The 19,150-nt window shown below is 37.8% G+C and overlaps 1 protein-coding gene across 2 annotated transcripts in view; it reads left to right on the top strand.

Annotated features, from left to right (window-relative positions):
* NDFIP2 (Nedd4 family interacting protein 2) overlaps positions 1-4,231 on the top strand; it is a 45,757-nt gene extending 41,526 nt beyond the window's left edge. Inside the window, exons 7-8 of one of the 2 annotated variants that reach the window (XM_026120826.2) lie at positions 339-444; positions 1,283-4,231. In XM_026120826.2, the coding sequence (XP_025976611.1) occupies positions 339-442 (104 nt within the window). In that variant the 3' untranslated portion in view covers positions 443-444; positions 1,283-4,231. The remainder of the gene's footprint in view (positions 1-338; positions 445-1,282) is intronic. The other variant, XM_026120827.2, reaches the window with a different exon arrangement.
* The last annotated feature ends 14,919 nt before the right edge of the window (positions 4,232-19,150 follow it).

The following is a 19,150-nucleotide window of genomic DNA, read 5'->3' as shown; positions in this document are numbered from 1 at the left end:
TAAAAATTCTACTTGAAAATCGTATGCACTTATTTTCAGAGCATTTATTCTTTTTTTTTTAAGCATCTTTCACATAATCCTTTTAGTGGGTGATAATTGAACCTAGAATGAATGTAAAACTTCTGAAAAGCCTTCCATAAGGATATATCTATCATACCTATAAGCTAAAAGCAGAATGCTTGCCCGTTGAACTTGTTTGTGAATAATGCATACAGGCCTTTCTGACTGTTTTTTATATAACCAGACTTTTAAAAATTATTTTGGTAAGAATTAATGTAGGTTATTGTGTACTTTGACATGTTGGTATATTTCATTTTGTGCATTTCTGACATTTTCAGGACTCCTCCTGTTCTTTCGAGGATTTGTCAATTATCTTAAAGTCAGAAATATGTCTGAGAGTATGGCAGCTGCTCATAGGACAAGATTTTTTTTCTTGTACTAAAGGTAAGCTGTTTTTAATGACGAGATGACCTTATCTCTCCCAGGAAAACTCTGAGAAGCAGAATTAAATATTTATATCAAAAAATTCGGACTTTAGTCACGAAGCAAGAATTCCTTACTGTTGTATAGTTTCCAAAGATCTCTGTCAGGAATGTTGCATATGTTCTATATGTGCTTGGAAATAACTAGAATATCTTGAAATCGTGCAGTTGAGAGTAAACCCATTTCCTCATTGCTACCCCAGTCCTCCCTGGAACTGAAGTTCAGAAACGAAAACGCAGTAAAACATGTTGTTTTTCCTAAGCAAGAAACAGTGTCTGGACAGGCAGCAGATCCTGTCGTTTGTGTAGGGGAAACTGGCTTTAGTAGTCAACCTGTTGTCAGCAAGTTAGGAAGCACTGATCTGCCTGCATATTAAATCTGATTAACATGGGTTTCAACATGCAAACAATAGATAAGTGTTGCCTCTCTTTACATGACTGTCTTAAGACAGTCATGTACAAGGATGATTATTGTGTATTCAACAATGTGCTTTATATAGCCTTCAGGTAGTTGACTAATCAGTCTGGCACATAGCCACTCTTTTCTTTTTTTTTTTTATTCTTTTTATTCATTAGGTGGATCTGTTGGACTTCACTATGTAACTTAAAGTAGGGTCTCAGTAGTATTTAATGTTTTTACCTTACCTGCATGACTAAGTACATTTCAATCCACAAAAAAGTACTGTAGCATCTTCGTAACTCTGCAATTTATTTAAAAAGCTTAAATGATATATTTGGCTTAACTGAGAAGCTTTGTTTACTGTAATAAAGCAAATTTTCTTAACTTCTTTTTTTTCAAGATTGGCCACAGGATCAATATGAAGTTACCAGCAACACATTATTGGAAGTCTGAAAAAAACTGAGAGTATTTACCTAGAAAAGATGGTTCCTTTTATTTCAGACAATGATATACATTTAAACAAATGGCTAATGATAAATATGGAAACTCAGTACTTGCGCTATACTATAAGATTCTTGATCATGGAATAAAACTGTTAAGTGAACATAACTATAATGTAGTATGTTTTTACTATGTGCCATTTTGTCAAAACTATGCAGTAAGTTCAAGTGTTAAATAACAGAATTATACTGCCTTTTAGTAATCAACCTAAACTGGCATCTACATTGCAGCATTTCCTTTTTACAGCAGTAATGTATCTTTCATTTTCTTAGGAATACAGTGACCTCTTCAGAATAAGGAAATCTGTAGAGTAGAGACTGCATGAAAACATATATGTACTTATCTAAATGTTAGTTTTCAGTATAATAAAACATAAAAATATGACTTTAAATGTAACTGTAGGGACTAACTGGTATTTGAAAACTGAAGCTTGAAGAGATTAATGAGAATGTATGATGATGCAGTCTGTGATTCTTTGTTCTCCTGGAGTTAAAATTCTACTTTAGGACAAGATGCTAATGCCTTATTCAGTATCAACTGAAGTTAATGAGTTGTCCCATTTGACTTTAGTGGCTTCTGAATTGGTCCCTTAGCTAAAAGCACTTCTCATCACTGTGCTGTATGGGCTGACAAGATTCGTTGAGTCTCTTTAGAGAGCTGGACACCTAAATATTATTTGTTGAAGTGTCTTAAGTATGAAATGTAAACAAGAAGTTCAAATTAATTTCTACCAAGCTTAAATGACTTTGTTTTTATGCAGACAGATAAGTCCTGACCAATGACTATTAATTTTATTAAATAAATAACAAATGTTACCTCTAAAATTGTAAAACATTCTCAAGTGTTCTTTCAGAATGTAACTTTGAGAAAATAATAATAAAGCATTCACTTTCTTCTGCCATCCTGACATGGCAGGGCCAGGGGGAGGGGAAGCTGCTTTTTTACTGCTTCTAGTTCTTACCTCAGTTAGCAGTGTTGCTTATGGCTAATCACTCTGAACTGAAGTACAATTCTTTTTTATCTCCAGACTGCATCGAACAGACATTCCTTTCCTATACCAGTGTGAAATTTCCAGATGATCTGTAACTCTCCAAGTTAATAGGATACAAGACTACTAAAAGCAGAAGACAAATTAGTGAAGATACAGCTTCAGAAATGAGGGCCAGGATGGTTTATGGTCAAGTGCCAGTTCTGGTCATTCTAGTAAATATTTATAATTACTGCCTTTTCTTTCAGCACATTTGCATATGTGCTTTGAGGATAGTATTGAAGTAAGAACAAATCATCTGTTAGTATAGTAGATTAAGTATAGTCAGACTTGGTTAATCTGTGTTTGTTATATCTGAAAGATTTAAGTGGTAATTTGTTTTACAGCACGTATGTACCACTGACTTACTGATCTGAAGTTTGAGTAAAAATGAATGCATCAGATGATTCAGATTAACCAGATCAGACAATTTTTTATATAATTTAGATTCATCTAATGATTGTGTAGAACTCTTTTGTTAAGTTTACTAAAACCTGAAGTTCCTTGTTATCACAAACTTGTATTCATCAATACTTTATCAAATTCAAACCAATATACTGGTTTGCTTAAAACTGATAGATCACTTTGAGTCCCCTGTAAATAACTCTGCATAAATTACTGTTTAAATTGCTTCTTAGGAAATGTCAAAATATATTTTGTAACAGCATATCCTCTAAATTATGTTTAATCTTCATATGAGCTACCTATATTTTTTGTTGTTGTTGATACGTCTATTAAGGATATAGTTACTGTTAGGTAGAATTTTGGACGTAAAGGCATTGAATTGTCTCATCCTAAGTTTGCTCACATGAATTTCTATTAATTGATTTTGGCCTGAGCCTGAATGTCCTTATTCATATGCCTAATCCTGTTAAAAGATGATATTTATTCATGTTAGCAGGGATGGGCAGCTGTGTATCCTTAGTCCATGATTATGCAGTTGGATCCTTGTAGGTGCACCTTTGTTCCTAAAACAGAGTATTGCACATGCATTTCCTGGTTTATAACACTGGCTTTATTTTAGAGTCTTGAGTTCAATACAAACACAACATCCCCTTTGGGAGTCTTCTCAAAAAAAGTTCATACAGGTATCTTACAATGTTTGTTTAGAGTAAATACATTGTCACTTCATAAAAATCAGTTTAAATTCAAGGTAATTTTGGAAATAATCTATGAAGGGAAAAATCATATTTTTAAGACTCTGAAAGTGGAAAAATTGTGTTACACTTCTCCCCGTACTCATTTAAGTTATACCATTACTTTCTTAAAAATATCATCTCTTAAGGGTTACTGTTTTCTGTTCATGCACATTGAATTTCCTTAAATGTTTGTGAAGTTTATGCTTCTCCCTAAGTAGGAGAATACATCTCTCAATCCTTTGTACAACTGGAATCTCAGTTGCAAAATACAGTAGTTATGGGTTGCACCTTTGGGAAGAAAAAGATGCAGATCCTTTCCTCCAGTTTTTTTTCCTTTTATATTAGAATTCTGCTTTTTTTATTACTAATGTTAAAAATGATGAGGTTTATGTTGTTGTTAAGCTAGGGCTGTATTCAATTTTTTATCTATAATGTTTAAAAATGCATATATAAACTGGTCACATTATTCATTTTCTTAATCTTTCAGAGATATTAAAAGTGATTATAGACTAACTTAAGGGGCACCTCCACTTCTCAGCTTTTCATGGGGAAAAAAGTTCAGTATTATGTTCGATATCTGATTGGAATTTCCCTCTATACTTACCTTTTCTTTTTCTATGTTCTTTTGCATTCATTGTCCTTATGAAAAAGCAAATAATAAAACATTGCTTTGTTTTGCTAAGTAAGACTTCTGCTTTTTGGTTTTTTGCACTTCACATTGAAAACTACACACTGCAATGTTTGTGTTAACATGGAATTACAAACAAATTGGCTAAATACTAACCAATCCTCTGTTCTCTTTTCCTTTTCAGCTCATGTTTTGTTGGAGCATACTGTAAGGACATTTCTCTTAATGAGTTAATACAAGTGTGCCAGGCATGCAATATTGATTCCTTTTTTATATTTACCAATGTTAGCTAGTATTATTTTCCAACTGTATGAATTTTTTCCCAAATTAAATAGCAGTCTTCCAGTTGCTTTATTTCCATTTGCTCCACTAACACTTTACAGAATGCTTCATCCAGATACTTGTTTTTTTTCTGGGCTAGCTTGGAAGAATTCTCCTTCAGACAGAGAGACGATTTGGGTTAAAAATGTACATGTTATCTAATCCTCTATAGTTGATGCAGCAGTTTGGTAGCCTGAAATCTCATCAGCAGGAGGAAGGGAATTGGGACGCTGTTTTCAAAGACTGTGCAATCTATTCCAGATGTGTCAAATGCTGCATATTTTCCTTGCTATTTCCTGTGAGCTTGGTTAGGAGCAGCTGGCTCTGTGGTTTAGAGACACCTGGCCAGCTTTGCTTTGTGTCTTACTTGGAGATGGGGGGGAAGCCCCCTCCCCCCCCCCACTGCCCCAGTGTCACAGAGGAGTTGACTGTAAACAGATTTTGTATGAATGCAAATAAAACTTTGAAGTTTGGAGTGAAATGAGGGAGGGGGATTCCATTTAATTTGTGTAACTTAAATTCTGTAGTTTTCCTTGTCTATTTTCATTGATGTGGACACCACAGGAAGACAGACATGTTGAATATGATTCAAGTAGCCAGCAGCTTTATTAACACATTTTGGAAATGATCCATCACTAACTTTTCCTGTGCAGATGACTGTTTTGAGGAGAGAAGGTTGTCTCCAAGCTTTCACTCTGTCTCACCTGGAGTATGAATGTAATCTTCCTCCTGTAAAACCCTTTAACCTTGTTTCAGCACTCTACTCTTCCTGAGTTCCACTGCCTTCCTGTTGGATGATGGCAACAGGTGAGGAAGTGGTTTTATTAATGTGCTATTCTACCATAAGAAGACTCTTACCTGTCTTCCCCATTTAGAGAGTGTTCTCCCATAATATGCTGTATTAGTTCTTGTGAGGTCGTTAACATTGTTCACTTGTAAGTTCATCATGTGCACTTACTATTGCTGCTTGTACTTTTGAAGAGATTAATCTCTGTCTTTGATTAATCTCTTGTTTTGGATATAGCAATCTGTCAACATGGGAAAAATTTCCTAATTACCTTAGAAGGTGATTGGAATATGTGCACAGCCACCACAAACTGTCCAGTCCAGTGTATTGTGTGTGTTCCACGGTGTTTTTTTCACCCACCCCAGGTTCCTCTTGTGATTATCATCTTTTTCCTCTGAACTTCCCAGGATACTTTTACCTTTTGTATCTTCTCTATTTACCGTATCCTTTCCACTTTCATGTCCCTTCTTTTTTTTATGTTCTTGTTGTGCACTCAGCCAGTTGTTCATTTATTCTTCATTATACATGCCTGCACAGACAGATGCCCATCCTTCTTAATTTGCTACCTTAGTGTAGTACCATGAGTTCCAAATACCCAGTTTCATATGAAACAGACTGCTGTTGGCATAATTTGTTTATTAGTAAAACAACTGTAAAGCAAATTGCACTTGCACATGTTCTTCAAATGAATATTTTAATTTAGTATAATTACAGTTGCATTGCTGGCTTCAATAAATATTTTGCTTTTTCCATTAATGTATCATAAGTCCACTTCTGCTGCTTTTGAGATGAGAGTTCATCAGATGAGAACTCTCTGCCAGTTGTGAAGTCTGAAGTTTTAGTGTATTTTCTGTTAGTGTTGACTAGGTGTTTGAGTGAAGTCTGCAGATCTTCCTGGAGATATTATTGGAATAAAGCTAGTGTTAGCCATGGTATAACTGTTAGTATGAGCGCCTGTGGGATTACTGCGCAGCTAGTCAGCTCTTTTTTGAGGTCTCTTTAAGTGATTTCTAATCACTAACTTCTGCACTTGACAATATTCCTTGCATCTTTCTTAGAAACTCTTTACACAGATTTTAGTCTTAAAATGTGAAGAATTGTATTTGATCAACTTTGTCTCTGTACCTCTCAGAACAGCAATGAACTTCTGCAGACAGCCCTGTCATCTCACTTATGCGGAACACTGGAAATCGCTTTTGCATATTAAATTGATGGGTCAAATACTACTATATGTACCTGAAATGGAAATTAGATACAACTTAAAAGTTGTTTCTTGGAGTATAGTCTAACAGTGTGATTAAGGGAAAAAAAGGAATCTCTTTTATACATTACAGGCAGTCAATTACAATGTTACTTTTCTTTGAATTCTGAAGTGCTCCTATTTTTTCCTGAGGAGTAAAATTTTGTTGCTGTTGTTGGTGCTTTTCTTTTTTTTTCTTTTTTTAAATAGAAAACTCACAACACACATGCCAGTTTTGTTCGTATTTGTTGTAACATGGGTACATGTTAAACACAAGAAATAGTATAATCCCATGGTAAAAAATTTAAGGGTACACATTCAGGAGACACTTAAATGTTTCTGAAATCTGACTGAAAGTTGATGTGACTTGTTGGACTCAGTAGGTTACATATTGCATAGCTCAGGTCTGTACTTGACTCCTTCCTTAGTAAGGATCATAAGTGTTGCTATGCAGTGTGCTCTAGACATGTCATTGGATCAAACCAAAATTGCTGCATGTTCTTTTATTGCATATTAAGCATAGATTTACTGATGGGCGTGAGGAAAGGAGAGAAACAAGGGAAGGAAGAGTTCTTGGACCTTCAACTCTGCTTTTGCAGCAGCTGATTCAGCAGGTGTTTCTGGCACTATGATGTGAGCACTTTTGTGTGCATCATTCCCTTTCTCCCCAGTTGACCAGGGCTGTGCCCAAGCCCTTTTGCATACATACTTAATCTGTGGAAATAGCCCTTAGTATTACTTTTGTCTTCTGGAGACAACTACTGAAATAACAAATTCTTTTCCACTTTGACAGAGAGAAGGAGGTCCCAGCTGGCTACCCACTAAGGCATTTGGCCAACAGTTGTTAGCCCAGCCTGGCCTCTGGGAAATGCCGCTGCCTGTTTCACTACCCTGCCAGGCAGAATGTAATTTTCAGCTCTGTCTTCAGTTATACAATCTGCATGGCATATGCAGCCTCTTCAATTCTTGCAATATTGAAGTTTACATTAACACAGAAATCAGTGTTGTCAACTATATATTTTTGTCACAAATCTGGTGATGTTGGGTAACTTACTGTTTTACTCAGTGTGGTAGCTATCCAAGCTTCAGTTTAGAAAGTGACAAACATCATGTTCCCAGCATAGTTTTCAAGGTCTGGTAAGTTGGTGCAGTATATTCATGAACACTTGCTACTGATCTTGCTGGACACTTTCTACAACCACCTGGTACAAAGGGGGCACTATGATTCATGACTGGATTCTTAGGATCTATGTTGCGTGCAAAATATGCACTTTGTAAAAGAAACTTCTGCTTACTAGAAATATCTATCTGTATCTATCTGAACTCTTAACAGTTATATGTTGTCTAATATCACACATGAGCGAATGAAAAGTTCCAAGTAGCATGCTAAGTTTCTTGTTGGGAGTGGTTCACTTGCTTCTAACTTAATTTGATTTTTACATTTAATTTGTTTGAAGTTTTTTGGGGGGGGTTGTAAAGGACTAAAGGATGAATGTTAGAGTTCTTAAATGCTGGTCACTTAATTTGATTGCTCTTAGGAGACTGTGCTGCTTTGAACTATGAATGTAAAAATTACTTATGGAGGGTTTCATGATCAGTGAGTTGTCAGGAATTTAAGAATAAAATTGATCCAGAGAGCACACCCAAAAAATTAAACAAAGTAAAAAGACAAATTTTTCCTTTCAGCTTTTTGACTTTCAACATAGCCAGTCCTGCAAACTTAACTTTAGTTCTGCAAGATCTTGCCTTGCAAATCATCAGCATTAATAAAAACTCAGCAGAAGAGGGTGTGCTTCCAGTCATAGTCTTACAAATGAATTCGTATTTAGAGTCTTCCCACAGTTAACATGTATAATCTGTTTTATCTATCTATCCTTCTGTCTGTCCATCTGTAAAAGGCCTACAGATAAAATTCATGATTTTGTAGGTCAAGGAAAGTATCTGTCCTGTGAAAAGGACCAACTTGAAATTTTATGCACCTGCCATTTTCTGAGAAATGTTTTCAGTAGCATTTTTTTCCCCATGATTAGACTCTACAAAGGGATATTATGAAGCAGGTACAGGTCTTAAGACTGGGTATATATGATAACTTAGCCAAGTCTGTGTGGTGCTTGAGGCATAATTCTTGCTTTCCCCAATTCTTTTGAAGAGCCATAATACAGAGAAGAACCTTTGGATTTGACTTTGTGCTCTGTAGCATAAAGTAAAATGAATAATTTTAGAATATGGAAAACTTTGATACAAAAGCAGATATAGTGTTCTTCATTTGCTTTTTGCTTTCAGAATCAAAGAACTTGGAAATAATTCCTTAGTTTGCTGTCAGTAAATGTTACACAAAACATTGTTGCATGTTTGTTGTTATTTCCTTGTGGCTTTTATAAACTCTTTCTCATGATAATAGTCTGGCTATATATGTGCTATATATAGAATTTGATCTGCATCTGTGGTCCATACCTATAAAGTGACCTGTATTTTACATAGATGCAGTATACATTTCTTCTGCAATGACATCAAAAGGAAAGATGATATGCATTAAAACACAGTAAAACTGATGAATTTTGCTTTGTTTGCTTGGGAAGTTTCAGCAGATGATTTACTACTTCTGTATCTCAGCTGTCAACTGTAAGATGCAGTGAGAATGATAATGTTTGCTTTATTTCTCCATTTTTTTTCTATTCTGGTCTCTTTGAGGCCTTTATTAACCCTTGTGCGGTGCTTGGCACATTCCAGCTCCACATCTTTTTTAGAGCTTCTAATCATATATCTGTGTTACAGAAATGACTAAGCACCTAGTGTATATGATTTTATCCAGTTTGGGGGCTCTTGAAACAGATACAGTGGAATCTGTTAGTATTAGCCTGTCAAATGAAAATTACCATACAGTTAAACTATCTCTGGATAATTGAGAATTATCTGCATTATGAATCAACGAATGCCACAGACAGATACCTGCACTAGTTCCATTTGGCTGCCAGCTCTGTACTCAGCAGCTTAGTCATGGCAACTATATGGCAGTGATTACTGATTTAGGTTTGAGTTTGGAAATGGTATAGCTGCCTCTCTATGTCATGATACTGAGCTGATAAGCCCTCTGTACCTGAGCTAGCTGCATACAGAGCCATCCTAGGTTTCCTGTGGTATATCTCTGGTATCTGGACTTTTGGGAAATATCGTTCAGAAATTTCAGTGCGGAACCAGCTTGGGTCTGACATGGCTGGTTCCAGCTGAAGTCAACCTGGTTTGCTCAGGCTCAAGCTTATGCCTTTTGGGCCACTCTGAGTCAGCATCATGCTGTTTAGCACATCTGAAGTGTATCCATGTTAATTAGATTTTTTTTTGGGGGGGGGGGTGACAAATGAGTAACAAACTGCTGTATGCCACAATTTAAAACGAGGTTCAGGAACTTAGATGTGTTGCTCAGATATACAGCAGTTAGACATCAAGTTCCCACTCTCTGGGTTGTTTCTATGTTTAGAGTAAAGGAAAATACAATTTCCTTCTCTGAGTATCCCGACTCCTATCTGAGTGCTATAGCTAGGTGTCCTCTCACCTGCTTTTCTTTGGATGAATGATTTCTGCATTCACTGAGTCAGTCATTCAAGTTGGAAGAGGCCACAGGAGGTCATCTAGTGCAGACTTCTGTTCAACACAGGGCCAAATGCTGAATTCAGGCCACATTGCTTAGCGCTTTGTCAGCTGGGTCTTGAAAACCTCCAAGAGCAGAGATTCCACAACCTCTCTGGGCAACTTGTTTCAGTGCTTAATTATCCTCATTCATGATTGTCAATGACCTAGTTTCAACAAAAGATGTGCACAGTGGCTCTTTCCACAGTACCCTGGAGCTCTGAACTCTCTCCTGGCACATGAATCCCAGGCGTTTGGCATGAGGAAGGCTGGAACTGAGATGTCTCAATTACTGAGCAGCAATGCAAACTGCTCAACTATTGAGTGAAGGAGGGGAGAAAGTATTTTAAGTTCCCTTGTTTAGAGAGAGAGAAAGAATATCCAATCCCTAATGAATTGCATATGTTTCCAAGCCTAAAAAAGGATGTCAGGCCCTCTTCCACTATTTCCTGCCAGCTTGTTTAAGCACTCAGAGCATTGGATGCTGTGAATTCTCTTAAAAGTTCCTAACATTGCCACTACCAGGAGGCCTCTTGCTCCATTCATGAGAATTTAGGTATTCTCCTGTGAATCCTGTTTCAGACTAGCTGTAGGTATTACAGCACCAAGCATGTTTGTCTTGTTTGGACCTGGCTTAAAAATTGCTTTTAAAAGAATTGAGATTTAAGTATCTAAATCACTTGGAGTGGAATTCATGTAATCTAATTTAATCTGTCTAAAAGTATAGTCATCTAGTCTAAGCTAATCACCAAGGATCACACTGTAGTCAGATAAGAAGAGATGCATCTGCAAAAGATGCTCATTCCATCCAAAGACATATATCCAAAACTGAAGCAACTGAATCAGTGTTGAAAAGTACTTAGACTGCAAACTGCACCATAAAGTACCTTTTAAAAATGTGTCCGTAGTTTCTTAAGAAAACCATACCTTTTGGTCACACTGCTGCTTGCTGAAAAGTCTCTCATTTACAGGAAACTGACTTTTCTTCTTTGAAATTCTGTTGAGCAATTTGCCCCTGCTCCCAGTGTCCCTGGCCCTTAGGGCACATCTGTCCTGTGGCTGAGGATACCACAACTTCCAGAGCTGCCAGTCCCTCAGGCTCTCTCAGAGTCCTGCCTTGTATTTGGCAATAAACTTCAGTCTGTGGTGTTTCAAATGAAATGGTTTGGGCTTTGTGAAATCCTGTTTTCCTACAGACTTTATTGCACAAGTAAATAGGGATCTGCTGTTCACTGTCTTCTGTTCCAAGAACTGAGGGGAACATGATGAAGCAAGTATGCAGATGCAGTATTTTTTCACAAAACATGTCATGGAGCTGTGGGACTCCTTTCCCTAATTATTTAGCAAAGACCAGAGAAAGAAGAGAAACAAATTTCCATGGCCAGGTCCCTTTCAGGTATGGCTTGTCAATGGCTGTGTGTGTTTCCATGCTAAAGCTGGTATGGTGTGTTAAGAGTGCAAAGTGGCCAAGCGCTAGTCAAAATTTGTCATGTTCCCAGCATGGATATCCAGTTCATGAATGGCATTTTGATGGTTGTTTCAAGATTAATTGACAGGTTTTGAGATTTTGAGAATTCTCCCATACTCGGAGATCTACTGGCTCTTTTGATTCTCGAATGCTCCTCCCAAGAAGCCAAGAGCTCTTATCAGTTCTGAGTCTTAATGTCACAAAGACTAACAAACCCCACTGCAAGACAGCTGTTAACTATTAGAAAACACTTTCAAGAGAGGACTCAGAAGTTACACAGCTTGTCATGAATTAACCTAATTTTACAGTTGCAGAAAGGGATCCTTGGCCCTCAGGTCATAGTGTGGAGTGGCTTCCTCTTATGTTACTAAGACCAAGCACACCTGGAGCAGATTGACTGCATCTACACTACATACATCCACATCACTTGGCCCTCGCTTTTGTTCAATCCTAAAATAAAACTATTATCTTGTGTTTGTGTTGTGGTTTAAAGCATCTGAAATGTGGGCTACGTGGGAGCTCCTCAGAGTGATGCTCTTCTGGCAGATGGTCTGCAATATGTGGGAGTGCTCAGGGGTACAAGTGCTGCTGAGATCGTGTTGGAGGACTGAGATAGTAATAGAGGAAAGAGAGTCAAACCTGGTGCAGTCTTACCCATGTTGTGTTATGGGAGCCTCCTCTGGAATAAATACTTGCCAGAACTGCATCCGAGTTTGGTCATGGGGAGGGAGAGCTTAGCTAGCTTTGGTGCTTACGTTCAATCCCTGACTTTTATTTAGCAGTGTGGACGTAACCTTAAAACCCATTTTCATTATCCCACAAATTTACTTAGCTGTGAGCTCAATCAGATAAATTTGGAACAAGTCTCTATACAGCTTTAAAAAAATACATAGATTCTGTCCTGCAGCTCCTGGAAACTGTTCCAGTTACAGCTAAGGAGGATTTGTTTGTGAATTTAAAGGTTAAGTCTGAACATTTTAGTCTCCCGCATGAAATGAGCAGTGATCCAAAACATACTGCAACAAGCCGAAGGAGTCAAAGAGTCTTTAATTGCAGCCAGTGGAGAACTGGGAAGTCTACCATAACTTAAAAGCTCAAACTTGCTCTCCCCACCATTATATAAGTTAAAATGCTGTAATTGTATGAATTCCAGGCAGGTAGCAGGAGATGCATATTAATATTTAATTTTTCTTACTGTAAGATGTAGGAGTGCCTCCCAGCTTCTGATTTTGCTCCGTGTCCCATCCTCTGGCATGCTGGTTTCCATACAAAGGAAGGGAGTTGCAGCGAGCTGTGAAAATATCCCTGGATCTGAACAATTATGAAAGGAAGGTGTGTTACAGAATACACTTGCCCTGCCCAGCCAGAGAGACCAAGTTCAGATAGTTTCACAAGCTGTAAGGTCTCAAATCCTGCCAACATTAGCACCTAATCTTCACTTTGCGTTTGTAAGTGGTCCCCTTGCTTTCAAAGAGAGGAGGAGTTGAGAAGAGAGGCCTCTTTTGTAGGATCGATTTTTAGTCTTTTTTTTTTTTCATTTTGCTTAGTCTTTTTTGGTTAAAAAAAACAGTAAATGTGACTTGTTTAATATTGTAGTCAAGTTTTCCTCCTTTGGGTTTCTGTAAAGAGGTACAAAACCGATTACTGAGTTATTTACACAAGGGTAAATAATAACTGACCACTTACTGAGGGGCTTGGTAAGTATCTGAAAGGTAACGCTTTATGTAGGCTTTGGATTCTGACTGATGCTTGTGCCCACCCAGAAGGCTCAATAAAACCCTTTTTTTCTTTACCGTTGTTCTACTAAGAGGAGGCTTCCTGAATTCAGCTATATAAACTTTTAATGAGTGACCTATTTGCAAAACTCCTTTCCGGATTGGCAAACGGAGCTGATATGGAGCTTGTCATGCTCCCTGTGCCATAACCTCCCTTTCCTACCTGTCCCCTCTAGCTGGAATGTGACCAAGGCAGAAATAGCTTGGAGTAAACTCCATAGTGGTGAAATACAGCGTTGACAATGGCTGGACGCAACATTTCTGCACCTTGCTGTAATGCCACCAAAAAATAGGCACTGTGTGTTGAAAGTGGCTGTTGCGCACTGTCCACCCCAGCCGATGAGAGGCTTTTCAGGCCTAAAGTAAATAGCTCTAAAGCTAAACGCTGAGGCCTGGGCTATTGTTGACATAACGATAAAAGAGCATTTGCAGCATACAGTGTGCTTTCTTTCACTGCTTTTGAAAGGTGTAATGACTTCTAGTTCCAAAAAAGCAATGAATTTGGATCTGGCATGTCGTACTTTAAAAGGAAAAATCCTAATATCTGTCTGGATAGGGCATAACAGTGCTTGCTCCTTCCTCTTCCTCGTCTGACTACCAGAGGGTTGGGGCTTTTTTTCCTCCAAACATAGGCAACTTTGGATTTATTTCTCCATACAAAGAAAAGACACTTTCTTGAAATGATATTTATTGCATGTTTATATTCTTGAGGCTTAATATATTCCCTAAAAGGGGATTAAGAACTAGAACTAAAAAAAGAGAAGCCTGAAATGGTCTAAATAATTAACAAAAAGTCATTGAAATCATAAAAGTTAAGTTGTGCTGATATGCATTGTTTGAAAACCAAATGCCTTCATGCTGTATGAGACAACACGATAAAACAAGTTTGTAATTAATAACATTTATCATACGATAAATATGGTTATCATCATATGATATTCCAATAAGTACTGAAAAACAACATTATTGCTCGAGGTTATGCAGCCAGATGCTTTTTTATGAAAATATCCCTAAATTAAGTTCTATGGAGAACTCTGATCAAGATTTGTCCCAGAGACAGTTAGCTAAAACTTCATTAAAAAATCTCACCAGTGAACTTTAATTCTGTAACTTTTATTTTAGCACAAAGAAAGTCATATGATGACAGCTTAGTTCTTCATCTCTGACAGACTTAAAAGATATTCATACAGCTACAATGAAAATGAAATCTATGCATTACATACATGGTGAAGAGGCAGGATACATAGAGAGGAGAATAAACACACATCGATTAACATCTGGTTTCACCTGAGACACATGTGGGTTTCACATATCGGACTTTGTTCCTATTTTAGAGTTCATACAGACTTTGTGAGAGACCAGATGCATGTGTTGATTGCAATCAGAGAGTCCATCTTTCAGGTCTCAAGTGCTTACAAGCGCATAGTTTAATGCTATATATAGGAAGGACAAAAGCATCCACATTTGTCTTGAGTCTGTACTTAGAAAGTGAAGGAAAAATGCCCATTTCCAAGTCCCCAGTGTGGCTCTGTTACAGTGGTTTCCAGTGAATTGCACTGTGGGCCCATTTGCAGCTCAGTAAAAAATTTCGTATTTGCTTCCCATTATTATGCCTGCATTTTTCTTACACTAACTAAACTAAATGAACAAAATGTACAAGATTAACATCCATTTGAACAAGTGGCCTTGAAATGCCAAATTTTGGTCTCAGTGCAATCCAAGGTTTGTGTAAATGTCTTCAGCCTCAAACTTGAGTTCAAATACTGGTTAATTCAGTATGTTGGGAAGAGCTTGATAGTTTATTTGTGTGCATCTCAAAACCACTGCATAGTTTGGCATGGGAAGGGAATAGCAGAGAATTTGCAGGTCAAGAATGAGGTCAGCTGGCAAAATGGTGAGGAAGCTTGCACAATACCTGCCCGCAGTTGGTTTGGCTCTAACCGATACTAATGTCCCTTGCTGTCATGAACTCTGAAGTCATCCACAAATCAAATAATTTTAAAGAAACACCCAGTGCACTGTAGACATTTGTCTACAACTGTAAACATTAATCAAGTTTATTACTGAAATGTGCTCTATCAATGGAAATGTGAAGCTAGATTTAGACGAAAGCAGATTCATGGGAGATGGGATTTTGAGGAAGGGGGAAGGGGACTCTCTTCTGGGCAGCAAGCTTCATTCCTCTGGAAGGTTCCTACCAGGTGTTTTGGTGAAGTTCAGTGTAGGAATGTATGGTAATAAAAAGTGGAGATTCAGTGAGCAAACCAAGAGACAGGGATAGATTTATGTCCTTGGCAATTCAGGCCAGTCTCCATATGTTGTTAACGTTAGATGGTGAGAGAAATTAACTGTATCATATGCTGTTGCACACAGTCTGTATTTTGAGCCTCTCCTGTTTAAAAACAGCTTAAAACAAATGGAAAAGATAAAATGAGTATTTTCCTCAAGCCAGAACAGATGGCAAAGTTTTCAGGCTCTGAAAGTCAGAGCTAGACTTCCCCATTACCAGGAGGCAGAGGAGGTGGGATGAGGAGTTCTCCTCATGGCACAGTGCAAGCTCTTTCCACATCAGGAATGTTTAAATTCTACAGCAACGTGCTTTTTATTGCAATAACTTCTCTTTTGTAACAAGCCACTCTCCCTTCACTTGGCTCTGACTTAAAGCTGAAAATATCATGGCTATAAAATTTGTGACATTATCACAATCATTACTACTGACGACGCTTGGTTCATGAAACTACATTCTCCGGTTGTCCTCGTTCTGCAAGACTTAGGGCCTGTAATGTGGTTTTGCCAGGCATCTCAGTCTTCTTCCTTTCATGTCTATCAGAAAATGTGGGAGCTGATTATTGATTTTTGCAGTGTCTAAATTGCTCTCCGGCAGTCTATTTGGCCAGGCAGTACCTCCGGCTGTTCCTGGGCTGAGGTGACAGGAAGCAAAGGAGCCGTATCTGGGTTCCAGCGAGAGACCGGCTCTCAGGGGGACCCGGAGGTAACCTCCCACTCACCGGAGGCCAGAGCCCATGAATAAAGCAAATAAAGTGCTTTTTAAAACAACTAGCTTGAGATCTCTGCAGTTCTTCCCTATTTATAATTCAAGATGTGAATTTAAAAAGCCTCTGAAAAATACTTTCCACTTTGTCCAACAAGTCTGTCACTACAGCACCTGTCTGGGGAGGCTTCAAGTCTCAGTTTCTCCTGAAAGGGATTTGAGCCAGGACATTTATCTCCCCAAAAAAGTAATAGGGTATCTGGGGGCTGTTTTCTCAGTCCCCGATGATAACTTTTTCTTATTCAATAAAAATTACTGAGTTACTGAAATAATCACATCATTAATGAATTATTCAGTGGTTTGCCTTACCTCCCAGTAGAGTGCCCTAACTGATAGGCTAGAAAGTCATTTTCCTCTCTCTCTGTTCAATGTATATTTAAGTAATTACTTCGTACAAAGGGATGGATCAGCTCCAGAGGGAGAGCTTGGCAAAGCTCAGCTTTGGATCCTTCCCTGAGACATGGCTGTTGTGGATTTCAAATCCCAGTAGGAAAAGATGCTGAATGAATATCTCCCAAATCCTACATGTGGGCACTGCTGCTTTCATTTTACAAATGATGCCCAAGACTAGCCTGTTGAACAGTTAGGAAAGAAACATTTTGTTTGACCTGAAACAGGTTTTTTATTTTGTTTCATTTTGTTTTAACATCAGTAAGAATCCCTCTCCTTGAGTATTTTCCTGGTTTGGAAAAAAATGCCTTTTTAAATTTTTCAATGGTTTCCTTCCCTGGCTTAAGTAAAACAAAAAAGAATTTATTCATGCATCTATAACTAACCGGGCCTTGTAGAGAAAAGACAGAGAGGAAAATGCAGCTGCAGGTTGATCCCTGCAGGGCAAGGCTTTTCAACATTTCATTTTTCATCTGCCGCAAAATGATGAATTTCATTGCATCTGGAAAAATACCAGCAGTCATTGCTATAGGATCACAGTTCAGCTATGAGCTCCTGGGTCGTTCATATAGCCAGGAACTTGTTGGTTTGATTAGCTTGTAATCACTGTTGCATTGCCTTATGCTCAGTAAACATTTCAAAAGCAAACTCTGCAGCTCCAACTGCTAGAGACTTCATTTCTCAATGTAATCTGAGATTTGAAAGCATATTTTGCAGAGGGCTGAACTGTGGGCATTCATGAAATACACAGCAAAGTCTGCCATCGTTCATGCCTGTGTTTCTAATTGCTGACAAATCTGGTAGCAACCAAATCACTTTATAGCCTCTGCAGACGAGAAAAACTGAAATGCTAGGCCAGCCAAACACTGTGATGCAGATACAAATAAGCCACAATGTCTGGATGAATCCATCTAATCAAAATTTGTAAGGTGTATGCAACAGTGCAGAATCTGAACTTCTCAGCAACAAGTCATCAAATAATTTAACAATTGGCCAGGAAGTTAATTGTTTACACTGAAACAGCTTTCTTTCAAAACTTTGGGTGTGGATGAAACATAATATTTATTTAAAGATGGAGATAAAAATTTATTCTGGACACATAATCTTGCATATACATCCCTGATGTAAATACCTTCTTATTCCTAATGCCTCCAACTGCTCTAATTATGTATTGCACTATTTATACAGTCAGGAAAATATGGATTAAAAAGACCTGTACATGACACACACACACATCTGCTGCAGGGAATTAGAGCCCTTATTTTCACATGAATTTTGTATTTTTAGCAAACAAGATGTCTTCTAGCTGCTTAAAATTCAATTTTGAATTGAATTTCCTCTCACTATCTAGTTTCTAACAATTACAGTATAGGTTATGTCTAGAGAAGAATAATCAACCGTTTTTTCTTAGTCTTTGTAATAATAGTGTAGTAAGGGGCAAGTTTTACACTTTCTTATCTGCCTTGTTTGACAGCATACACGGGCTCTGTTTTGTAGCTGCCTCTGGAATAGTTAATGGTGAAATGATTGCTGCTGTGAAGAGATGCTTAACAGGCCCGTTCCAACATATGTCTCCCTTACCAAGGATTTTAAACTTGTTGACTGGGAAAACCCTACTTGCCAGAACAAGACCTTTTTACACACAGCAAGAACAATCTCCTATTGTCTCCAGGGATAAAATGGTGCCAATAAAAGATAAAAACTCCATGCCAATGTGGTGATACATAACTATGTTAACTGCTTCACCACTATATTTAACTATGAGGTAAAAGCCTCTGAGGGATTTTTTTTTATCTCACACATCTGAATAAATTGAACATAGCAATTATATTGAAATAAAAACAAATGTTATGTCCATAGCTCTGCAACTATGCAAATGTGAATATTAAGATTTCATTGATTGGTTCTTATATCCTTACAGCGTATCTATAAGTCTTTCCCTCTGCCCTCTTAGCAGTATGGCACTAGTGCTGTCAGTGCCAGACAGGTGAGGCTGACTACCTCCAGGTCTCTAGTGTCAGGAGATGTGTGCATATCTCATACAGATGTTCCTACAAGTAAAGGCAGTGGGTGCCTGATTCCCATTATCAGCCTTTGAACAGCTTTCACCAAAAATTGCCTCTAGTGTTTAAACCACCAGAGTAAGCTCTAAGTTTAAAGTTTGCACTCTCTTTTCCCCTCACACACCTCTATTCATCTAGTGGCACAAGGTAGATTGTGAAATAGCATCCTAGCTGGGGAAGTTATCCCAGCCTTGGGACACTGTAAGGATGGGACCTGTCACAAAGGCAGAGTTCTTGTTTTATTCTCTATAGC

This window comes from Dromaius novaehollandiae, chromosome 1, assembly GCF_036370855.1.
Source record: "Dromaius novaehollandiae isolate bDroNov1 chromosome 1, bDroNov1.hap1, whole genome shotgun sequence".
In the NCBI taxonomy this organism is placed as follows: domain Eukaryota; kingdom Metazoa; phylum Chordata; class Aves; order Casuariiformes; family Dromaiidae; genus Dromaius; species Dromaius novaehollandiae.
The sequence above is the reverse complement of the archived record's forward strand: the minus strand, read 5'-3'. Positions and strand labels throughout refer to the sequence as shown.